This window comes from Chroicocephalus ridibundus, chromosome 23, assembly GCF_963924245.1.
Source record: "Chroicocephalus ridibundus chromosome 23, bChrRid1.1, whole genome shotgun sequence".
NCBI classification, from domain to species: Eukaryota; Metazoa; Chordata; class Aves; order Charadriiformes; family Laridae; genus Chroicocephalus; species Chroicocephalus ridibundus.
The window spans coordinates 1,773,763-1,796,419 of record NC_086306.1 but is presented as its reverse complement, the minus strand read 5'-3'; the positions used below and the strand labels follow the sequence as shown (position 1 = coordinate 1,796,419).

General features: G+C 50.6%; 1 protein-coding gene across 8 annotated transcripts in view; it reads left to right on the top strand.

Moving 5' to 3' along the window:
* The window catches only part of LOC134526596 (tetraspanin-15-like), a 107,989-nt gene that overhangs the window by 39,163 nt on the left and 46,169 nt on the right, over positions 1–22,657 (top strand). For 3 of the 8 annotated variants that reach the window (XM_063358625.1, XM_063358624.1, XM_063358632.1), the window contains exon 1: positions 17,989–18,202. The exons of 1 other annotated variant lie outside the window; for it this stretch is intronic. In XM_063358625.1, coding sequence (XP_063214695.1) covers positions 18,116–18,202 — 87 coding nt within the window. In that variant the 5' untranslated portion in view covers positions 17,989–18,115. Of the gene's footprint in view, positions 1–7,365; positions 7,557–11,369; positions 11,849–12,427; positions 12,686–17,988; positions 18,203–22,657 lie in introns of those variants that run through there. 4 more of the 8 variants (XM_063358630.1, XM_063358629.1, XM_063358631.1 and 1 more) reach the window with 4 other exon arrangements.

Here is a 22,657-nt window from a genome sequence, read left to right as displayed (position 1 = left end):
TGATGGCCATAAATAACTCCGGCCAGAAATTTGGTTGAGATTGTATAAGCGCGGCTAGGGATGTGTTGGCCAAATTGAATGAGAGGTGAGCAATCGGTTTGAGTATGAAAACTCTTGTGTTACAGCTCCAAAGTCAATAAAAGAGGGGAAGAGGGATAATTCTTGACAGCGGCTGATGGGGAGAGAGGAATTAGCGGTTGAATTGGCGACGTGAAAAGGTGAGGAGCTACTGCAGGGCAGAAATGTGTCTTGAGGAGGAAAATCAGGTGGACTCTTGCTACTAGAAATTAAATTGTGGGGTTTTTCTTTCCCTCTTTTTTTTTTTAATTTTCATTCTTCTCAAAATCACTTCTTGGAAGACATAAGGGAACTGAGGTGGCGCTCGGAAGGCAGAAGGGTCTGGTGTGGTAAATGAATTAATTAAGGAAAAAGGTATGCAGCTCGTACCAATGTACGCTATTTAATTAAAGGGACGAAGCAGTGCTCGGTAGCCGGGGGGCCGCGTCTGCTCCTGATGCTCTCCAGCTGCTTGTTTCTGGTGTCTACAGCCGCGTGTGCCGCTGTCTCTGTGCCGCCTGCCCCAATTATTTACTATTTTGTGCTGAAAGACGGGAGGAAACGCTTTTGGAGTATTAAAGTTTCATGCGACGGCCTGAGAAGCGCGTGATCCCCATGGACATGGTGGCGGGGGGGGCGGATTTTGGGCTGAAAAGGCTCGAGGACGGCTGGGTGGCACGGGATGCAGCTCTTGGCATGTTCCTGCGGGCGTTGCTGGTCTTGCCGTTGGCGGCTGAGAAAAGCTGCCTTGAAGGTTACAACACAGCGTGCTCCAAGGGCCAAACTTGCAGCGTTTTCGGGATTTAAAGCATACGAAGCAGCCCGGTGGCTTTTCCTTGTGTTTGGCACCGCGTTAAGCTGCGTTTAACCCAAGCAATGCCAGGATGGGTAGATGGCAAGGCTGACCTTACCCCCTTGGCACCGAACCACCTGAAGGAACAAATCCAGTTAAAATAGGATTTATTTGGGTGCGTCAGGCTGATGGGGCAAATTTTTTTTTTTTTGGCAAATTAGCCAGTGTCCTTGTAGGAAAGAATTGGTAGAATTAAGGAAAGAATATGAAATGTGTGATGTATTTTTTTTTTTATTTATTTATTTGCTGGCCCCTATTCCAGCTGCTCTGTAAAGGAGAGGCATCTCTGCAAATCCTTTCTCTGTTCCCTTCTTGCAAGCCGTGGGCATCTTGGAGACGGGAGCTTTGGGGACCTGATCTCGTCTTGGCTGTTATCATCTCAGTGGATTCAATAACATCTAGAGGGTTGGGGGGCAGGAAAAAAAAAAAAGCCCCTATTCCTGGAAGCAGCCTCTCGACCAAAGCTGCGAGATGCGGGAGCCCAAAGGTTCAGATACTCTTGCTGGAGATGGACACAGCTGTTAAATCTCCGCTTCCGAGAAGCTTTTAATCTCTCTATTTTTTTATTATTTTTTTTTCTCATGAGGGCTCTTTTAACAGGAAGGTGTTCAGGTCCTTTTGAAAAGCTTGAGGCATCGCCGGCCACAACCTCTGTGCCAGTGTGCGGCAGCACCGGAGACCAAAGAGAAGATGAAAAGCTCCTTTTTTTTTTTATTTTTTTGTACTTAAAAAGAAATTGTAGGTCCTGTGGTCTTGGCAGCAAGAGCTACGGCAACACAATCCCAGGCTGAGCATGAGTTTATTGATGTTTTCCCTGTAGCAAATGACCAGGGCTTGTTGGAGAGCAGGTGGTGGGGAGGGTGATCCGCAGGATTTGGGGCGGGATTGTTACAGCTTTAGCAAAGCTGCTCCTAATTTCGTAGAATGATAGAATGGTCAGAGTTGTAAGGGACCTCAGAGATCATGGATTCCAACCCGCTGCCCTGGGCAGGGACACCTCCCACCAGCCCAGGTTGCTCCAAGCCCCGGCCAACCTGGCCTTGAACCCCTCCAGGGATGGGGCAGCCACAGCTTCTTTGGGCAACCTGGGCCAGGGGCTCACCCCCCTCACAGCAAACAATTTCTCCCACAGATCTCATCTCAATCTCCCCTCTGTCAGTGTAAAACCCTTCCCCCTCGTCCCATGGCTCCCCTCCCTGCTCCAGAGTCCCTCCCCAGCTTTCCTGGAGCCCCTTTAGGGACTGGAAGGGGCTGGAAGGTCTCCCCGGAGCCTTCTCTTCTCCAGGCTGAACCCCCCCAGCTCTCTCAGCCTGTCCTCCCAGCAGAGGGGCTCCAGCCCTCCCAGCATCTCCGGGGCCTCCTCTGGCCCCGCTCCGACAGCTCCGTGTCCTTCTGCTGTTGGTGCCCCCAAAGCTGGATGCAATATTCCTGCTCTTCCACATGTAGCAGGGTCAGGTCTGGAGCAAGGCAGCAGCAATTTCAAGATGCGGAATTTAGGGTGAATTAGGGAATGTTATTCCCTAATTGCGGGACATGGCGCAAGCTCAAGCGATAGAGTAAAGGCAGAAGTAGAGGAAAGGCAGAAAAGCGAAGCAGTATTATGGAGCGTAGCAAGAGTACGGTCACCACCGCAGGCCCAACAACATCTCAGCGGTCCTGCAGCAGTTCAGGGGTGTCCCCTTGATCCGTGGTTGATGGTGGTGGGGATCTCTGCCTCGATTCCCAAATTGTGGTGGGTCGCTGTGCCAGCTGTAGCCCAGGTCGGTCTGTAGCTTGACTAATCAGCATGGCGGTGGTCTTTGCCCAGCTAATTGTCATTTTACATGGTTGCTGTATAAGCTTTTCTTGCCCCCTTGCTGTTTGGGCAGTGCTTGGCTTCAGCAATTTTGGAGTTAACACCACAGGCTTGGGTGGGCCCTGGGGCTAGTCAGGGTTTGGCCACTCTGATAGCCAGAGGGCTACCCCCTTTCCAGCTGGGGGGAGCAACACACCATCTTCAGCTGATGGCAGTCCTGGGTGGTGACTGGCAAGCAAGAGGATGGTCTGCAGAAGGTGCTAAAGAGATATGAGCAACCTTCTTATCGGCCCGCAAGCCTGCCGTCCGTTTGCAGAAGCTTCTCAAGCAAGCTTTGAGACAATTATTTCAAAGTTCCAGTCTTTCACGAGCACCCAAAGAAACAGCCGCGCGCCTCCGCTGCTCTTCCGCTCGCTATAACTCCTCGTTAATGGCGAGAGCGCTGCGTGCTTCCAAGTGTCGGCCTTTTCTTTATTAAATGAAGGCTTTATTTCGACCCGGCAACGTCTGCCAAAAGCGCTCTAAATGAAGAGCGGAGATTACCCGTAACGCAAGCAGCCCCGCGCTCTCGGCTGCGTGCAAATGAAATGAAGTCGGCTAAATTGGATGATTGCTCTGAGCAATTGAAACCCGAATACATCTTGCTGGGGTTGCCTCTCTCCTTTCCTCCTCTTGGTTTTTTGGTTTTTTTTGGGCGTTGACTCACGCGTTTGCAAGCGTATGCTCCAAGATAGGGTGCTGCCAAGTAAAAGCTCGTTAGGGGATGTGCCTCACCTTGGCTCGTTGCTGGGATGGTGGATGGGGTGGAAGGGAAACAGCATGGAGCTGGTGGGAGAGGATGCGGAGTCTCCTGGCCTTGCTGCAAGGGAAATTTAGGGATAATCTGCGGGGGATTTGTTGGCATCTGGGCTCCATGCAAATCTCGGGCTCCGTGCACGTCTTCCCTGAACAGCTTGCAGCTCGATTCCTAGAAATCCAGCGATCGCACCACGTGGTTTGAGAGTAGCAACCAGTGCTTGGGATGAGTAGAAATGTTGTGGACGTTAAGCCAGACAGGGTTTGGACGTTTGCCGGGCAGGAGTGTGCCGGCCCTGAATTCCCATAGAAAACTCCTGGGTTAGTTACGGCTTCCTGCAGCGTGATTAGGTTGGGGTTCTTTTTTTTTTTTTTTTTTTGGGTATGCCAAAAACCCCAGGGTTATAAATAGTTGACTGGTGCAGCTAAAGCCTGGGATTCCCTCCTTAAAAGCATTTCCTGAGGGCGTTTGAGAAATTGCCAAATTTTAAATGGATTGGGTGTTGTCAGACAAGCGCTGTTATTTCCCGGCGGGTTGTGCTTTGATGTGCTTTGCTCTTAAAAAAACAGAAGGTGCTTGGTTTTGGGTTGGTTGGTTGTTTTTCCCAAAAGGGAAGCAGTGCCCAGACGCTGCCCCTTGAGGATCCTGGTTGCGGGACAGCAGAAATACCTGTGTCCTGGTTTGAGGGCCAAAAAACCCCGACGACCTGTAAATGAGTTTGCATTTTCCACCTAATTTCTTCTAGGGTTGTAACGAGGCCAAGAAATGAGACGGTGTCACGGCTGGAAGCTTGTGGCCAGCACGGATGGGAGAAAAACGCCTTTAAGCCACGGGTTTGCTGTTCTGGGAGGGAGAAAAGAAAATAAATGTTGTGCTCTGGAAATCTTTATGGCTTGCGTGCGACTTTACACCTCGTTGTCACGCAGTCGTGCGGGGGAAACGCTGCGGTGGCTCGTACGCTGCCGTGTCAGGGCAGGGTGGTGGCAAAGGGGACCTGCCAGCGCCTCGGTGCCACCCCCGGAGCACCCGGGCTTTGCCTCCTCTTCCTCGGCGCGCGCTGCCGGAGGCAGGGCTCGATTAGATAATTGTATCAGGAGCAGCTCCAACAACTGTCAGGAGGGATAAAGCTCCTGAAGGCAAGAGATAGAAAAGACCTTAATTATTTCCATGGTTTTCGAGCCTGGGAAAGGCTTCTGGGGTGGGCACGGATCGAAGGGGAGGCGGAAACGGCCGGAGGAGGGAGGTGGGGGGGGGGGGGGGGTATAGGCAGATGCAGTCATCTTTTTATGTTTTCCACTTAAATTCTGACTTCTGAGGAAGTGCAGGTGGTGGATATTGTATTGATATTTGGATCCCTCGGTGTCCGCTGGGGTTTTGGGCTAGCGGAGCTGCTCTGTCCTTGGCCAAAGCTGCCTTTTATTTCCTTTGTAGGAAATAGAGCCTGCAGCCGCTGGTTTTCCGGCAGCAGATGAGTCATTTGTGCAATGAGTTTGAGCTGAGATCAGGTAAAATATCATTGTAAAGGGAATCAGCCTCTGGACCACCTCGTCCAGCACCCGCTCAAGATTGGGCAGGGATACTAGAATTAATGCCAATCATTATTTTTCTTTTGGAAAAGAGGGTTTTGTGTTTGTGTTGTTTTTTTTTTGTCATGGCAGGCATCTCGCAAACAGCCGCCCTCGCAGCTGCGCAGTGTTGAGCTCGGCGGCTCTGTTTTATCCGACAAGGTTTGATTAGCGCTGACATAGATGACTTGCAGCTCTAATTTATCTTAGTAGCTGGAGTTTTCGTCCAGCTGGTCATTAATGGCAATTAATACTCCTCCCGGGTACCTTTGATGGCATTTCCCCACAGATAAACCTCTATTTAATGCTAAATGGTATTTTTCTCTCTAGAACCCACTTTTCTTCTTATTGAGGATTTAATCTCCGGCAATGTGGCTAAACATATGTTTGGCGTGTTTGTCCGGAGGCTCATCGGGATTTGATGTTTCTTGGCTTAGAAGAGACTTATAAAACTAGAGATTTAGAAAACCTTCAGCGTTTTTATTATTTAAAAGCCCAAATACAGGAGGCATCTCTTTGTGCGGGCGCTATCGGGGTCCGTACTGGGTTGCAGTGGGGAACACTGGTGGGAAGGCTGCTTGGGCGACTCGTTTTGTGTTTGGCGCTTCTGCCTCGGGTGGTGAACGTTTCTGAAGCTCTGACTGCAAGTTATTTCGTCCATATTTTCCTGGCTGCGTGAGGCCTGTGCTCGCGTCGATCAAGTGAGCATCGCCGACTGCTGCGGGGATCCAGAGCTAAAGCAGCTGGTGCAATCGTTTTGGGGTGTAAGGGCCGGGGGGGGAAATCAAAGAAACGAAATGTCATTTAATATTTTGGGGCCGAAATTCAGGTCTGGGTGATACTCAAGTGTTAAGGGGAGGAGTAAGGTTGGAAGGTGGCTCCACCTGGATGAAGTTTTGGGCCTCTCATGACAAGAAGGACCTTGAGGTGCTGGAGCGTGTCCAGAGAAGGGCAACGGAGCTGGTGAGGGGTCTGGAGCACGAGTCTGGTGAGGAGCGGCTGAGGGAGCTGGGGGTGTTCAGCCTGGAGAAGAGGAGGCTGAGGGGAGACCTTCTCGCTCTCCACAGCTCCCTGAAAGGAGGGTGTAGCCAGGGGGGGTCGGTCTCTTCTCCCAAGGAACAGGCGATGGGACAAGAGGAAACGGCCTCGGGTTGCAGGAGGAGACGTTTAGGATGGATATTGGGAAAAATTTCTTCCCGGAAAGGGTTGTCAAGCATTGGAAGAGGCTGCCCAGGGCAGTGGTGGAGTCGCCATCCCTGGAGGGATTTAAAAGCCGGGCAGACGCGGTGCTGAGGGACGTGGGGTAGTGGGGGTTTGGGCGGTGTTGGGTTAACGGTAGGACTCGATGATCTGAAAGGTCCCTTCCAACCTCAATGATCCTACAATTCCTGCTTCCTGTCCTTCAGGTGTGGAAGGGTTTGGGGGCAGCAGGACTGTTACCAATAAGATAAATAGCACTTTTTTTTGGGCCTGATTTCATTGCTTGTGCGTTATCATCTGGCACAGACTCTCCGAGCCCACGCAGACACCTCCACAGAGGGGAGCGGAGACCGAGCGCTTCTCTCCTTGCGTGATCTTTGACCACAGAACTGGTGCCCTTGGAGACCACGGGTAGCAAGCAGCTGAATTAAACTTCTTGCTGCTGCATACCAAAATGCTTTTAAAATAGCAAATTGGTGTAATCTGGGAGGCTTTTCCCTCCCTGGAGCCGGGGCAGGACAGAGGCTGCAGGAAGGTGACTCTCAAGGCAGAATGGCTGTTTTTAGCAATAAGCTATTCAGTCCGAATTTCCTCATGCTTGGCCTGAAAATATCTTGTAGCGTGACTGACACATCCGAGGAAGCGGCAACCGAGGGATTAAAGAAATTTTACGTGTTTACCGCAGAGACATTGGAGCTGGCTGTTAACCTAGGCTCAGCGCGTGGATGCTGGGCATCTGCGGATTCACGTGCTTTCTGCTCTCCCGAGGACATGCGCGGCGGTAACACAACACAGTTGCTTATTTAGGGCTTGGGTACACACAAATGTGCCTTTTGGTGTCCCCTCGGAGCCTCCGGTTGATTTTGGGGACTCCCAAACTTACGTGAGCAGCACTAAATAGGAGTTAAAAGGCACTGACAACTGAGATGATTCTTTATTGCATCGGTTTTTTTCCTGCTCTGCTGTCTCTGAGCAGGTTTTGGGCTGTGACCACCCGGCAAAAGCAATATTTTGGAGGTGGAATGAATCTGATGCATTTATTTGGCCAACAGAGATTTTTCTCGTTTCCCCTGATTTATTTTTCTTTACGTTCCCACAGCCGCAGGTGTTGCCATGTGTTTCTGGCTGTAAGTCCTTTTTCCCGCCAGGATATCAAATGAGCGGATCCTGCTGCGACTTGGTGCAAAGAGGAGCTGGAGGGAGCTGGTTTTGTCCTGGCTCTTAACAACGTGTACAGAGGGAAACAGCGACTTTGGCAGAACAGCATCACACCCAGGTTATGATCTTGAGGTGAGGTGGTGGCCAGTAACGCCTAGAGGTCCATGGCATGCGGAGATTTTTGGGTCTATGTGTAAAATCTGGCTTATTTGATTTGTAAACACTTCACATTTCCAACTTGTACCGAAATCTATCTGTCTGACTCATGGCCAGGTTTGGTTTCTACCACGAGATGACGGCTTTTCTCTCCCTGGTGTGGTGGAGCAAGGTGTTTAATGCTGCAGTTGTGGAGGGTTAAGGTCGCTTTCTGTGCTGCTTGGACTGAAATTTAGCTTTTGGCTCTTTAGGACAACTTAGCAAAGGGATTGGCTTTTTCCCTGTTAGCCGTACTTGCTTGTGGTGGCTTCGGATGCTCCTTCAAGGTGCGTTAAAGGATCTCCTGCTGGCTCAAAGGGAGCTGAAGCTGGGAGGATTCTGTAGTTGGGAGGCGATGGGCTCTTTTACGCTTGTGTCTTGTGATTCGCTGAGGTATAAAAGCTTTTAAATCCACCTAAATAATACGTTTTTGGGTGAGGATAGAGAGCAATGGGTTGTTTTCAGCCATTGCACGGTTCTAATTTTGTGCCAAAGCTCCGTAAGGAGTAATATCCAATTCAGATCACTTTTTCCCTGCTCTTCATCTTTATAGCTGAGTCATTGTCATCGTCGTCATCATCACCACCACCACATCCAAGACATAAGGCTCGGCTCCAGAAGGTGCAAAAGACCTAAAAAGACTTTTTTTTTTTTTTTTTTTAAAAAGCTGTTGAAGCGGCATTTCTGCTTCTAGGTCTCAAGTGCCTAGGAAATAGCTACGCCTGGGAGACTTTTGGGTAGAGGGGAGCGATAAAGCAGAGCTGCGGCATTACTGGAACGTAAATGAATTTACTCCGCGGTTGTAGCCCGTGGAGCTGAGCACCACCTCCACGAAGCACACTGCTTCCTTGAGACCCTGCAGAGGAAAAGCCAGCCCCGAAGCCCTGGCTGTGCAGAAGACCTTCAAATGGGCGAAGCACTGGCCTTTGCCCAACCCAACCTCCTGCTGCGGCACGTGGTTTTTCCAAGAGGGAAAAGGCCAATTTTCACGTTTCTAGTTGAGGTGCTCAACTGGCGAGGACAAATTTTTCTGGGTATGTGACTTTAGTAGAGATGTGTAGTGATTTTTTTTTTTTTTAAACTTCTTCTGTAGGTTCTTGCTGTCCCTGCAGAGCATCCTCTACCATCAGGGATGGCTTTGGGCAGCAAGTCCTTATCGCTAGTGCTGAGGACTAATACTGAGGACCCGTGATATACTCAGGAGGGTATTTTTCAGGTCCCTGATTACTTGAAGGCCTGGGAATGAGAGGAGGGTCGTACGGCTGGGCTGAGCGATGCTTAATTATCATCAGGGCTGTAAATGAGGCTTGTGCGGTGGGGGAGAAACCAGACTTTGCTCTGGCATTTGAGCCAGAGGTTCAAAATTGAGGGGTTTTATTGCATTAGAGGCTTTGGATTTCTCTGTTGCTGTAGGATGGAGTGTGTGGGTCCAGGGTTGGTTGTGTGTTGGTGGGAAGGAGTTTGGAAAGAGCCTGTGCGTCTCCTTACAAGCCGTGGCCTCGAGTTTTCTCCATTCCCAGGCGACGTGTTAGTGGTGTTAAACCACTCGTGCGTCGAGCATCTGAGTTGCAAAAATCTGCTGTGACCTACTGCAGAAAGATGCAGCTCCTTTGGTGATGCTGCTTAACGTCGGATCCATCCTACCCGTCGTGCCGAGGCAGTCGATCCTGCTGCAGAGTTTTCGCTGGAAAATGTCGAGCAAATCACACGGGGGAACGTTTGGGGATGAAATTACGGCTGGTTGATGGCAGTGGCTCCCATTCTAGGCGAATCGTAACAAGCTTGGGGATTTCCAAGAAGCTTTGGATTTTTAAAAAAAGAAAATATGCACAACCAAGGCGGGAGGGGGGGAAAAAACCCAACCCAAATGAACAAGGAAAATATATGCTCGGAATAATTTATGGCTAATTAAACCCATCTTGACCCCTCTTGAGAATGAAGGGGGAAGGTTGGTTTTCCCCCAAACTGGAGCCCAAACTGGTGGATAATTTCTGAATCCCCGTGGCTTTCTTATTTAGCATATTTAGCCAGATATCTCGCAACAAGGGTTTAAATATACGCGGCAGAGACTAAACCTTAGGACCTGAGTGAGAAATGGGTATAAGAGGAAAATTGCAGCACCTCCATCCCCATTTCCCAGATGGAGATGTAGCTCCGGACCCGACACAGGCCATGGGATCAAGGTTATTTTTAGTTTTTATCTATTTTTAGGGTTGAGAATCCACGTAATGAGTTTGTTGTTTGCTGTGGGTTAATTAGCAGGGCTTTTTAACGGAGACCACTGCAGTGACTCAGTGTTTTGGAACGATTCTTTGGGGCTGCGGCTTCCCCAGTGGGTTTTACCCAGCGCTGCAGGGAGCATAGCTTGCATAGAAAATGGAATCAAACTCCCGTTTTCCTGAGTTTTATGAACTAATAAATAATCTTTGGTGGGGAAAAAAAAAAAAAAGCTGGGAAAAGGCAAAGCTGCCAACTATGAGCAACAACTTCATCTTCATTTTGCAATTATAACTTCTCTGCTGGCAAAACCTGTTTTCTTGGGGCTATAAGCCCAGCAATTTCTGTACCCTTTGGCATGTACTAGCCCAAATTATAAGTGATATTTTGCCCAAGCGGTAGCTGTCAGGTGTCTCACCGTGTCTGTGGGGAGTGGTTTTTAACCCGAGTGAACTCTGTGCGTTTGCAACCTCCAGCACTGAGGCTGAGCAGAGCAAGTGTGGGTTAGATGAATGGACAGTGGGGTGGATTGAAAACTGGTTGAGGGACAGAGCTCAGAGGGTCGTGATTAGGGGCACAGAGTCTAGTTGGAGGTTGGTGACGAGTGGTGTTCCCCAGGGGTCAGTACTGGGTCCAGTCCTCTTCGATATATTCATCAATGACCTGGATGAAGGGACAGAGTGTCCCCTCGGCAGGTTTGCTGGTGACACAAAGCTGGGGGGGGTGGCTGACACCCCAGAGGGCTGTGCCGCCATCCAGAGAGACCTGGACAGGTGGAGAGTTGGGCAGGGAGAAACCTTATGGAATTCAACAAGGGCGAGTGCAGGGTGCTGCCCCTGGGGAGGAATAACCCCCCGCACCAGCACAGGTTGGGGGTGACCTGCTGGAGAGCAGCTCTGTGGAGAGAGACCTGGGAGCCCTGGGGGACAACGGGATGACCACGAGCCAGCGATGGGCCCTGGTGGCCGAGAAGGCCAATGGCATCCTGGGGGGCATCCAGAAGAGCGTGGCCAGCAGGTGGAGGGAGGTCATCCTCCCCCTCTGCTCTGCCCTGCCCTGGGGAGGCCCCATCTGGAGCCCTGGGTCCAGTTCTGGGCTCCCCGGTTCCAGAAGGACAGGGAACTGCTGGAGAAGGGACAGCAAAGGGCCACCAAGAGGATGAGGGGACTGGAACATCTCTCTGATGGGGAGAGGCTGAGGGATTTGGGGCTTTTTAGTCTGGAAAAAAGCCGACTGAGGGGGGATTTTATCAATGGTGATAAATACTTCAAGGGGGGGTGCCAGGAGGACGGGGCCAGGCTCTTCTCAGTGGTGCCCGGGGACAGGACAAGGGGTAATGGGCACAAACTTGACCGTGGGAAGTTCCATCTCAAGACGAGGAGGAACTTCTTTGCTGTGAGGGTGGCAGAGCCCTGGCACAGGCTGCCCAGAGAGGTGGGGGAGTCTCCGTCTCTGGAGACATCCCAACCCCGCCTGGAGGCGTCCCTGTGCCACCTGCTCTGGGTGACCCTGCTCTGGCCGGGGGTTGGACGGGGTGACCTCCAGAGGTCCCTTCCCACCCCTGCCACTCTGGGATTCTGTGAAGTGGCCAGAAAAGAGACACCAAGACAGTTTAAAAAGTGGGGGAATAGAGGTGGGAGGAGACAGAAGGGATTGTGCCTTTAGGAGCTGCAAGGAAAGAGGCAGAAACTCGGGGCACATACAGACCTCGCGAATACCCGGCGGAAGGCGATGCTGTCCCACCTTCTCTAATTAAATTGCGGGGCTTGGAGCTGCGGAGGCTGGAGCATCAGTCAGTCCCAAGGGGATAATAACGCTGGTTTGTGGAGGCCCGCTCTGTCCTGTGCTATTAGAAGTGATGCTCTGCAGACCGATGCTGACCCAGGAAGACGCTGGAGTGCGATCGAACCGCAGGAGCGAGCAATTCCTCTTCTCCACGTCGCTTTTACCACTGGCGTGGGCACGGTGGCTGCAGCGTGACGTCGAGCCTGGCACCTCCGAGCCCTCCTCGTGTAATCAGAGTGTTTTACAAATCCGAAAATTGCATGTTAACACTTTGGTTTTATTCCCGCTCATCACCTTCCAGCGTTGCTTGCTTATTAGCTTAACTCCTTGGAGCGATTTCTCCTCCCGGCCCCCCTGCTGCTCACTTTGTTCTTTATAGCTGCCATGCTCATGGTCGGAGCAAACCAGCTGCGCCGCGCTTTGCAACGGTATAAATTAACATTTTTTCTACTTTAATCACTGCCTGCCTGGCGGGAAAAAAAAAATGAACCCAACAAAACACCAAACCACAGGCCAAGCTGTCATTTGAGTAATGCAAGGTCTTTTCATTTGCTGCTGCGTTTATTAAACAGGTTGGCTAAAAAGCTGCTGCAGGAGGGAGTGACGAAGCCGAGGGCAACGCGTAACGTGGGATCTAGTGCTTAAATTTAGCTTGGACTTGGTGTGCGAGACATAGGATTTCATTTGGGAAGTGGCAGCTGGCTTTATTCATGGCCCAATAAAGAGAAACAACTCCTGCACCTGGCTCCTAAAGCATTGGGTGCAAGAAGTGTTTGGCTAAGTTTTGTTTTGGTTTTTTTTCCCAGCAGGAAAGATACAGAGTTGGAAAGACCTGGGAGAAGGAGGGGCTGGGACTTGGTGTTGCCCGTGAGGATGGAAAAACTAACCCTGAGAGTATATCCGAGGAGTTGGACTAGATGATCTCCAGAGGTCCCTTTGGATTCTGGGATTCTGTGGATTCGTCATGAGAAGACAAACCCCTGTGCTTTTAAACAAGGAATTCTTCCTAGTGCGGAGTCTTGCACCAACAGGAATCACAACGCTGAAAGGCACGGGCAAAAATGGTCAGTTAAAGCCTTTAGGAATCCCACATCAAAGCTTGCACATGGAGTTAAGTTTAGCACAAATAATTGCTAATGAAGGTGCGGGGATGAGTAAAACTTTTGCTTTCTGCGGTTCTGGTATGACAGGGAGTGAAACCAAACGCGGCGTGATGTGGTCTGACAGCCTGAGGCTGCGGGAGCGGAGGAGGGAGTTTGTCACTTACACCCATTTTACTGTTCAGCTGCAAAACTTTTTCCCCATGTAGGACGTTCAGCACGCAAAAGGAGCGCAGGTGGGAGGGGCGGCAGCGCTGCTTTTCATGGAAGTAAGTGTTAAATCAGTTGGCAGGACCCTCTTTTGGGTGCTCTTGGGTCCCTCTGAAGAAGGATGGAGCGAGGCCGTGGTGGGCGGCCGTTTGCCCGGCTCCCAGAGGATGGGATGGATCCACGTGAGCAGCCCTCGGCCTGCCTGGGCTGACGAAATTAGCGCTTCCCAGTCCTAACTTGGCTCTGGGGAATTACAGCGGGATCGTGTGAAAAGCCTTGCTAATTAATTGATGCAACGGCCATCGTTAAGGCAGTGAAGCCAGGCACTGAAGCAGCAAACGCTGGCTGCTCCCTTGGTACTTCCAGCTGCAAACTGGCCCTTTCTATGCCATTTACATGAATTTTGGGGCTGCTGAGGAGGTTTTTTGGCTCACCCAGTCCTGGGTGCAGCTAAGGGAGAGCCCAGGCTGCCTAGTTTGGGCCAAGGGTTGGAGCAGGGACCCAGTATAGAGCAGGCACTGTGCAGCAGCCACTTCTGTCTAGCAGCTTAGCAAAATAATTGCCTAAATCTCCACCAGGCCCCAGATTTGGTTATTTGTCCATGAAATATAGAGCCCGAAAGCTCCCCAAAGCCCTTTTTTCCCTCTCTGGCTGCCTGCACAGGGCTCATCTCTGCTGGTGCACGGGGCCAGCTGGGTCCCCTCCTTACCCCAAAGCACCGACAAACCCTGCTTGGTGTCCTCCCCGTGCTTCTGGGGGGCAAAATTTCACCTGCGAAGGTACGGCTGGCAAAGATGAGCGGCAGTCGGGTGCCTGGGCTGGTCGAGCTCGTCCTGCCAGTGATTTGCAATTAATATGCCGGGGAGCCCCGCTGGGGGGAAGAAGTAGCATCTTTATTGAAGGCGCTTGGTATGCTGGCTGCATGCAGAGCTGCTCGAAGCACCACCGAGGGCACCTTAATAGCATGGCTTGGCCCTTCGGAGGGCTTAGAACATTTTCCCGCAGCCTCAGTTTTTGCTTTTACTGGATTATTACAGGAGACTTTCTGCCTGTAAAGCCTGGGGTGATTTGTGGGGTGGGAAGGGAATCCCCCATCCTCCGGGTATTGGAGGGGGACAGGGCTCTGCCGGTGGAAAACATTCCTCCATCAGCAGCATCGCCCCTCCAAAGGGCTCCAAACCCCCAAATTTTGCCCGCTGGTGGATGTCCGGTGGTTTGACCGGTCCCCGTCGGTCCCGAGCGTCAAACGCCGGCTGAGTCATTTCTTCCTGCAGTTAATGATTGCATGGCCCTGACGCTGCCAGAAGCAGTGTCCGGTTAATGATTAAAACCCCTAAATAAGGGCTTGCTCGTTGCCTGTGCGTGAAGCCACTTTATGACCTTCCCCCAGCTCCGGCAGTGTTGCCAGAGGAGAAAAAAAAAAAAAACAACCCACTATATTCCAGATTTAAACCCCCCCGCCCTGTTCCCATTGCCCTTCCTCGCTCCCTCCGTACCCCTAGAGCATCGCACCGGAGCGACGGTCAGTCCCGCAAAGTTCCAAGTCCTGTTTAAATTTGGCCTGCAGAATTTATTCAATTCAATGGTAAGCTTTTTAAAAGCTCTGCCTGCCTCTCCCTCGTGTCCGGCAGGGCTTGTGCATTATCCGTCCATTACGGTAACGTTAGTATAAATAAATGGATGATTTAAGGTCCTGTCTACTCGTCTCTAAGTGCATCTCTCTGGATGTAAGCAGCATCCGTATGCATTTGCGCTGCCAGAAAAGCGCTTATCCTTTATCATCCCTTTTGCAGAAAGGAAAGCATGGTATAAAATCTTATTTGCTTGCAGGAGGGGAAAGAAAAAAAAAAAAAGTCGAATTTAAAGATCTCTGGATGTTTAATTGAAGAGGGTTGGAGCTTGCTGGGGAAAATGCTGAATTATTGCCGGTGCCTGGGGGGGCGGGAGCTGGGAGAGGGACCTGGTGCTGCTTTTGCAGATGTGTTTGTTGTTGTGGTTTTTTTTTTTTTTAAATTAAGGCATTTTTTAAGGTAAATAAAAAAAAAACCATGGGATTTGCTGTGTCCCTGCACTAGCGCTCCTCCCGGGCTGAGTGACACCAAAAATCAGCGCCGCAAAAGCAGATTTCTCCTTTCTTGAGTGCATTAATATGTCGTATGGAAGTAGCCGGAGAGTTTTATTGCTGTTCCCATCCCTGCAGGCAAAAAAATCTCGGTTGTTTTTTGGTGTTTTTTTTTTTTTAGTGATGAGTTGTATGGCGTAATTAACCACTTGCGGAATATCGGGTGTTAATTACTGGCTGATGAGGAAGTGGGGGTAGAGCCTGGGATGCGCTCGCGGCGTTCTGGCCTGATTTATTCCGGAGGGTTGGGCTTTGCCGGGGATCCAGAGCTGAAGGGGAGAGAGCCTGAAACTGCTGCTAAAACCTGGGAGGAACCAAAGTTTTACGGTGAATCGTTCTCTTAAAGGCGGTTTCAAATTAACGTGGAAATTTTAGGCAACGTTGAGCGTTATTTAAGGACCCGATGGTTTAAATCTGCTGCTTCGGACATCCCCGAGCTTTGTCACGGCCTGGTTTTGTCGGGAAATGCTCTTGCTCTTTTGCACGCAGAGTTGACTTGTGAATTAAAGCGAAGAAAAGCGTATTACATAAATAGGCGAATGCACAGAGGGTTAGTCACCAAATGCCAAAATTTCTCTGCGCAATGAGTTGAAAATAAGACCTGTGATCCTCGTACCGGTGCCCAGTCAAACCTGATGGTATGAGGTTAGAAAAACAAAGAAAAAAATCATTTTTGTTTTGTTCTGAATTAACTGTTCTGGCTGCGGCATCCTTCAAAAAGGAAAGAAAAGGCGGAGGAAACGCGTTGTTCCTCTCCCCAGATGTCTCTGGCTCAACGCTGGGTGTTGGGGTTCCTTATTTCAAGCAAAGGTTGGTAAAAAGGGATGCTCCGCGTGGGCGATGCTGTCGCTCTTTTCTTCCTTTGCGCGGGTCGTCTCGGCACCAGCTGCGTTGGGCGTCAGCAAAATGGAAAGCGCTGGTATAAACCAGGCTCCAACACTCTCTAAGTTCATTAGTGGATTAATTTAAAAAAAAAAAAGTGGAGAAAAGTTGACTGCTCTCTTTGCTCGTTCAGCCTGATGACAGCTGGCTGTAGAGAAACCATGTCTAGAAATGGCATTTTTGGGACACTTTGGGACAGTTTTGCCCCGTTATCATGTCCTGAAGTGTAATAGCCTCAGTATTTGGGATCTGCTGGCCACTGAAAATCGTATAACTCTTCATGTAACTCTCAGCCCATCTCTGCTCTCGCCCTTGCAGCTTGTACGCTTGTAAAAGGCAAGGGATGCGATCTCTTCTGCTGCCCTGAATCGCTCGCTGTCTGCTAAGAGCCGGGTAAATACAGCTCCCACCTCTTCGGGCGCAGCCCTGGCTCGCCGTTATTTCTTCAAACCTTGCTCGAAATTCTCCATTCGGCTCCTGCGGAGAGAAGCAGCACCTTCCTCCCGAGAGCTGGGGGTTTTTAAAACGTTTCCCAGGCCGCGAGCCGAGTCGCCGCTTTTTCGTCCCGTCTCTGATCCGCGCTGAGTCGGGCTGCGGAAATGAAGGGTGCTGCCCTGCATTGCCGGAGACTGCAGACGCGGCTTTTCCAAGCTCCTCTTTTTATTAAACACCACTTTTACGCTCTCTAGTACTACGTTTATACGGACGTACAAACCCTTCCAGGAGCTGTGCGATCTCCCCGTGCAGGTTTCTTGCTCCACTTCCCTTTTCTTTCACGCGTTACACCTCCCTGAGCCCGGGTGGAATCATTTCTCTTTCCTTTTTCCTTCTCACGCGAGCGCCGGGCGGCTCAAGGTGGTGTCGGAAGGGAGGCGTTGCTCGCAGTAGGGAGCTACGACAGGTAAATCTGGACATCGCTCTCCGGTCCTGGGCTCCGAGCAACTGTCTGGGGGACGTTCGTCCCCGATCTTGATGGATTTTGAGCTGCCACTTCACCCTTTGCTGCTGCAGGATTGGAATGGGCTCTATCATAGAACCACAGGATTTACCCGGGTTGGAAGGGAGCTTTCAGATCATTGAGTCTAACCATCAACCCAGCTCTGACAAAAACCATCACTAAGCCATATCTCTAAGCACTATGTCTACGTGTCTTTTAAATACTTCCAAGAATCCTAGAATATCTCAAGTTGGAAGGGACCCATAAGGATCATTGGTGCCATCACCACTTCCCTGGGGACCCTCTTCCAGTGACCGGCCACCCTCTTCGTGAAGAACCTTTTCCTAATGTCCAGTCTTAACTTCAATTAACATCTTTAGAAATGCTTGTGTGATTACAGCACCTGACTAATAGACCTTATTTACGACAAAATAAAACTTTCTTACTTCCCCGAGTTCCAGAGCAATCAAGAAGGATCCATCACAAGCTTAGTCATGGCAATGACTGTTGTAAACAAATGCTGCGTACCATGAATGCCAGAAACTAGTATTTTTGTCTCTTTTATAATGGACCCTGTTCGCCTTCAACAGCAGAAGGACAGAAAGAACCCAACTGGAAGAGTTATCATCCATTCTAAGATGAGTAACGCGTGAGCAGAAAGCTGTGAACGCTGTGCTGAGGTTATCGCACGTCGCTGTCATCGGGGCGGCAACATTTTGCCCTGCTGACCAAACTTTGGGAATCATTCCCGGAGCAGACACTTCAACTTTCTTGTGCCTCTACCGTTACAGTAATGAAAAGTGAACAAAAACGTTGAGCAGCTGTGGATGGAAGTCAACGCCGATGTAAGAAAAATACACTGAAATCCGCAATACCAGAGTGTTGTTACAAAAATACTCCACATCTGGCCCTGATTGCAATATGTCTGTTGTTAAAAATTTGCTTACATTGATTTTTTTTTTTTTTTTTTTGGAGTAAAGCCGTTTAAACGGAGCTTTGCTATTGCGGAACCCAAGCAACGAACTCAGTAAAGGGTTAACGCCGGCCGCTTTGTGCCGCTGCTGCCTTCCCTCTAATTGCTCTCCGCTCCTGCCAGGCGGAAGTTGGAGCCAGCAGTTCAAGTTCAAGGCTTCCCCGTGTGCATGTGGGTGCTTTTGCGGCTCCGCGGCGGAGGGCAGGAGCCGGCCGGAGCTGGGAAGGGCCGGCGGGCAGCGAGCAAACCCCTCTGGCCGGAGCTTCAAGGATGGCTCAAGCCTCCGAGTGCCGAAATTCCCACCTTTATTACTACAGCATCAAATTTGCCCTGTCCACCTACGCCACCCTCTTTTCGGTAGGTGCTCCGGTTGCTTTTCTGTCCTTCCTGGTGTTTTTCCCTCCGCCACACCACCCCCCTGGGTTGGATTTTACTGTGCACTGTGGAAATTTCCCCTTCCGACGCATCAAATTCTCGCGGGAAAACCTGGTGCGGCGAAGCCCCTCGTGCTGGGTCCAAAACGGGCAATCGTGGGCAAAACTGCAGGTTTTGGTGGATTTAAGAGCACCTCCCTTTCCCCAGAGCCGCTCTTGCAAATCCCTCGAGGCGGCGAGTCGCATTTTCAGGCATAAACAGGGAAATTTCATGTTTTCACCACGCGAGGACCCACTGGGCCACCCGGACCCCCTGCCCCTCTCGGCCGTTGCCTTTACGTCGTTCCATAGGGACAAGGCACGAAAGCAGACATCACCTGGCGGGTATTTTAGCCAAGTTGGTTATTTTAAGAGGCAAAATTAAAGCTTGTTTTTAAGCGGTTTTGAATCATTGAGCTACAACTGGGGCGAGGCTTCCCCGGCAGCCGGGAGGTGCAAACACGTGTCAGAGCAGGGGAGGGGGAAGCAAGAAATTCCCTGTCCCTTTGGGGGCTGTGACTCCTCAGTTAATGCGGAATTAGCACCTTCCTGGGGTTACTTTTGGGGAATCCGGGTCATATTTCCAGATATTTCTTCTCGAGGTCTAATTAATCATCTTTCCCCCTTGCACGGCTGCCCGCTGGGCACCTATGGTGGTACGTGTTGGCTAATCGCATGGGTGTAATTGCAGAACTATCTGCGCGAGTTCCCACGCAGGCTGTGAAGGGTAAATGGGGTGACCGGCAGAGTCGGAAAATGCTTTCTGTTTCCTTATTTATTTATTTCTTTATTTTAATGAATGAGCTCATTGGGAGGGCAGCGCTTGCCCTCACTAGCTGTGGACGGCGAAGCCCCTTGTCCCGCTGCGCCGAGTGACTTGTGCCCATCCCAGGGCATGAATGAGAATAAGGAAAAGTGTTTTTTTTTTTTTTTTTGTCAAGTATCTTACTGATTTCCTTGTGGCTTGCTGGGTAGGAAGGCTCCCGAGGGAAGAGGAGACTCCAATATCTCCCACGGGGTGGCCAGGACCCTCATGGGACTCCCACCGCACCTGGCGAGATGAAAAATAATCCAGATTTTGTAACCCCTTTGTAGCTGCAGTTTGAGTTTTGGGTAAGGATAGCGCGGTATTTTTGCTGGCAGAATTAATCTGCGGGAAAACCCATTGCTGTAGCTTTGGTTTCTCGAAAGAGCTGAGTTTCGCCTGGCTTGAGGTTTCCCAGAAAGCAGCTGTGTGGTTGGGGAAGAGGGACAGGGTTTTGCTTTTCTCCCAACTAAGCTGAACCCAGGTCGGGGCTGCGCTTTGCAAACGTAGATTAACCACGGGATGCACGCCCGCAATCTCGATACCAGATGCTTATTAATTGCTGGGGGATTTGGGTGGGAGGGGCTCAGTTGGGGCATCCTGGCAAGATGAGCCTCAACAATTTCCCGGCGAGTGGGAAATAGCTGCAAAAAAGCCATTTTGAATTGTTCCGAGCCAGCCCGCCTTCAGCCCTGGGGTGGTCCTTGCGCGGGGACGTTGCCCCACTGAATCCGTACGGATCGCGTGGCTCCTTGCGAGCTCTTCAGCTGCCTGACCTACTTCTGGCCTCATTTGCCCACGTCGCTGCCAAATTAATTCAACGGCGCTGCCAAACCCTTCAAAGCCTCATTAACCAGACGCGACCGGGGCTGGGTTTCTCTTTGGCCAAATGCACTTGATTAAAAAAAAAAAAAAAAAAAAAAAAAAAAAAAAAAAAAACCAAACAATTGTGTAGGAACTTCTCATGAAAACTTCAAAAATTTAACCTCCCTGGAGAAAAATTCAGTGGAATAAGACTTGGAGTTGGTTCATCAGGAAGGATCAAGGAGGTTTGGGGTGAGATTGATCGTGGTTTTCTAGAGTAGGGTTGGCCCAGGCTGCAGAAAACTGTTTCTAATGCCGCTAGATCCTTCCCAGTGCTTTCCTGTAATGCAAGCGGGTGTTTTTAGATGGGAAAAATCAGTAAAGGAGTGTGGGATAAGCCAGAAAGTGCCTTTAAACCAAATACGGAGCAAACGGCAGAGATGTTCGAGCATCGCGGTTGGACCTGCTGGTTTTATACAGGCAGGTTTAATCCTCGTTGTCGAGGATTCAGCAGAGCATGGATTTGAAGTTTTCTTTTGAAAAAGAAATGCTTCTTTCCTTTTCTCACTTTTCCCATAAAGTTGAAAACTGCTCTTTTAATTGACCCTTATAATAGCGTATTTTTTTTACATTCTTACCTACCGTCAGCAGTTAAGCATTATACGATGTATTTAATCGCTGCGTTATTAATCTTGTGATTCTATCTTTTAATGACTAAAAGCGTTCAGCGCTTTCTATATCACGGTTTCTCGCCTGCGCTTTACAATAAAACCTTCTGAGGAGGAGCAGGAGTGCCCTGGCTGCTAATTTGAAGGCAGACGGGTCTTCAAAAGCTGGGAAGAATGATTGAGCTGGGGATTTGAAAAACGAGAGTTTTGCCCTTAATTTTGCTCCTCTGGCCATCTTGGATGGAGAACGAAGTGGTGGCCCGGCTCCTGCCCGGACCGTGGCTCTGACTCACGGAATCTGGCTGCTGGGGTCTGCGTGGGCTTGAAGCCACCGTCGTCATGACTTTTTGGTGTTCCCGAATAAGGAGAAATTATTGCCTTGCGTTAGCGCGGTGTTGACTCATCCAATTAATGCCGTTCACCCTGGAATGAGCCGTATCTGCCGCTTGGCCCTTGGCAGGCTTCAAGGTTGCTCTGCCTTGGCCGTGTTAATGTCCCCTTGGATTCGTGGTGGCCATTTGCTCTGCTGGTGGCTATGGGGAACTCCCATTACTTGGGTCTTTTGGGCCTTGGACAAGGGAAATGTGGCATCTCTTAGGTATCTGGTGGGATTTTTAGTGGGATGCTCCAAGGGCTGTGAGGACAGGCTGAGAGAGCTGGGGGGGTTCAGCCTGCAGAAGAGAAGGCTCCGGGGAGACCTTGGAGCCCCTTCCAGTCCCTGAAGGGGCTCCAGGAAAGCTGGGGAGGGACTCTGGAGCAGGGAGGGGAGCCATAGGATGAGGGGGAAGGGTTTTAAACTGAAATGGGGGAGATTGAGATGAGATCTGGGGAAGAAATTGTTTGCTGTGAGGTGGGTGAGCCCCTGGCCCAGGTTGCCCAGAGAAGCTGTGGCTGCCCCATCCCTGGAGGGGTTCAAGGGCAGGTTGGCCGGGGCTTGGAGCAACCTGGGCTGGTGGGAGGTGTCCCTGCCCAGGGCAGGGGGTTGGAATTAGATGGTCTTTAAGTTCCCTTCCAACCCAAACCATCCTGTGATTCTATGGTTTTTAGGACAGGGTAGGACCGTATGTGTCTCTTGGTAGCACTGGTAGGACTATGGACGTCACTTGTTCACATTGGGCGGCTGCCTCTGTGCCAAAGCCAAGTCACGTAAGGACGGAGAAGCAGTCACAAGCACCAGAGAGCCTGTGGCTTGAAGAGAGCTTTGCAAACTCCCTGTCTCACCTCTGGGATAGCTGTGAGCTCAAGGCACTCGTTTGGCACCCACCAAACCCTGCCGGCATCATCAGAGCTGTGTATTATATTATTTTCTATTCATTAATTGCATTTCATCCCACTTCTTGACCTCTAGGTCACAAAATGACTTTGCGATCAGTGGGACAGGGATTTCCACCAGGGATTTCCACCTTTAGCTCTTCTCCCTCCCAGGTCCCCAACTCCCCCCGCCAGCTCTTTCCTTGCCATTAGATGGAGAAATTCCTGGAGAGGAAAACCAGCATCTCTATATCCCACTAAGAAGAGACGAGGTTGGAGCAAAACAGCTTTGGAAATGGGCCGCGAAGGTGGGGATGGGTCGGTCCTAGCAGCTTGTATCTGGCTGAGAAATTCCAGTTTGCAGCTTTATCCATGCAGGAAAATGGGAGGGAGGGAGGAGAGCGCGTCACGGGGGTCCTTTTTTGGGGTGGGAATGGAGGTTGGACGTCCCGGGGCAGCTGCTCGCTGCCCTCCATCCCCTGCCCACTCAGCTCCGACAAGACTCCACGGAGCCCTACAATCAAGCAGGGCAGAAATGAAAACCCGAAGGTGGGTTTCTTCCCAGTTTGTAAGAGGCGAATTGACGCAGGACGCCTTCATCGCACCGTCTGGCGGAGCTGCGGCCGCCCCCTTGGCTTTCCCCGCGGCGAGGGTTCAATCGTGTGGTTATTGTCATACGGAAACGGGGTAATCATCCTCTCGTTAGAGGGTAAGCGCAGATTTGCTTTTACTCTTAGATGCATTGCGGAGCAGTCGTAATTACCGGCTGCTGTCTGGCCTGGGGTTTGCACTGTATTAAGGCGATCACTGGGCAATTAATGTGTAACTAGAGAGGATTTACCACCAAACTTCATTATGTGCTTTACCGTGT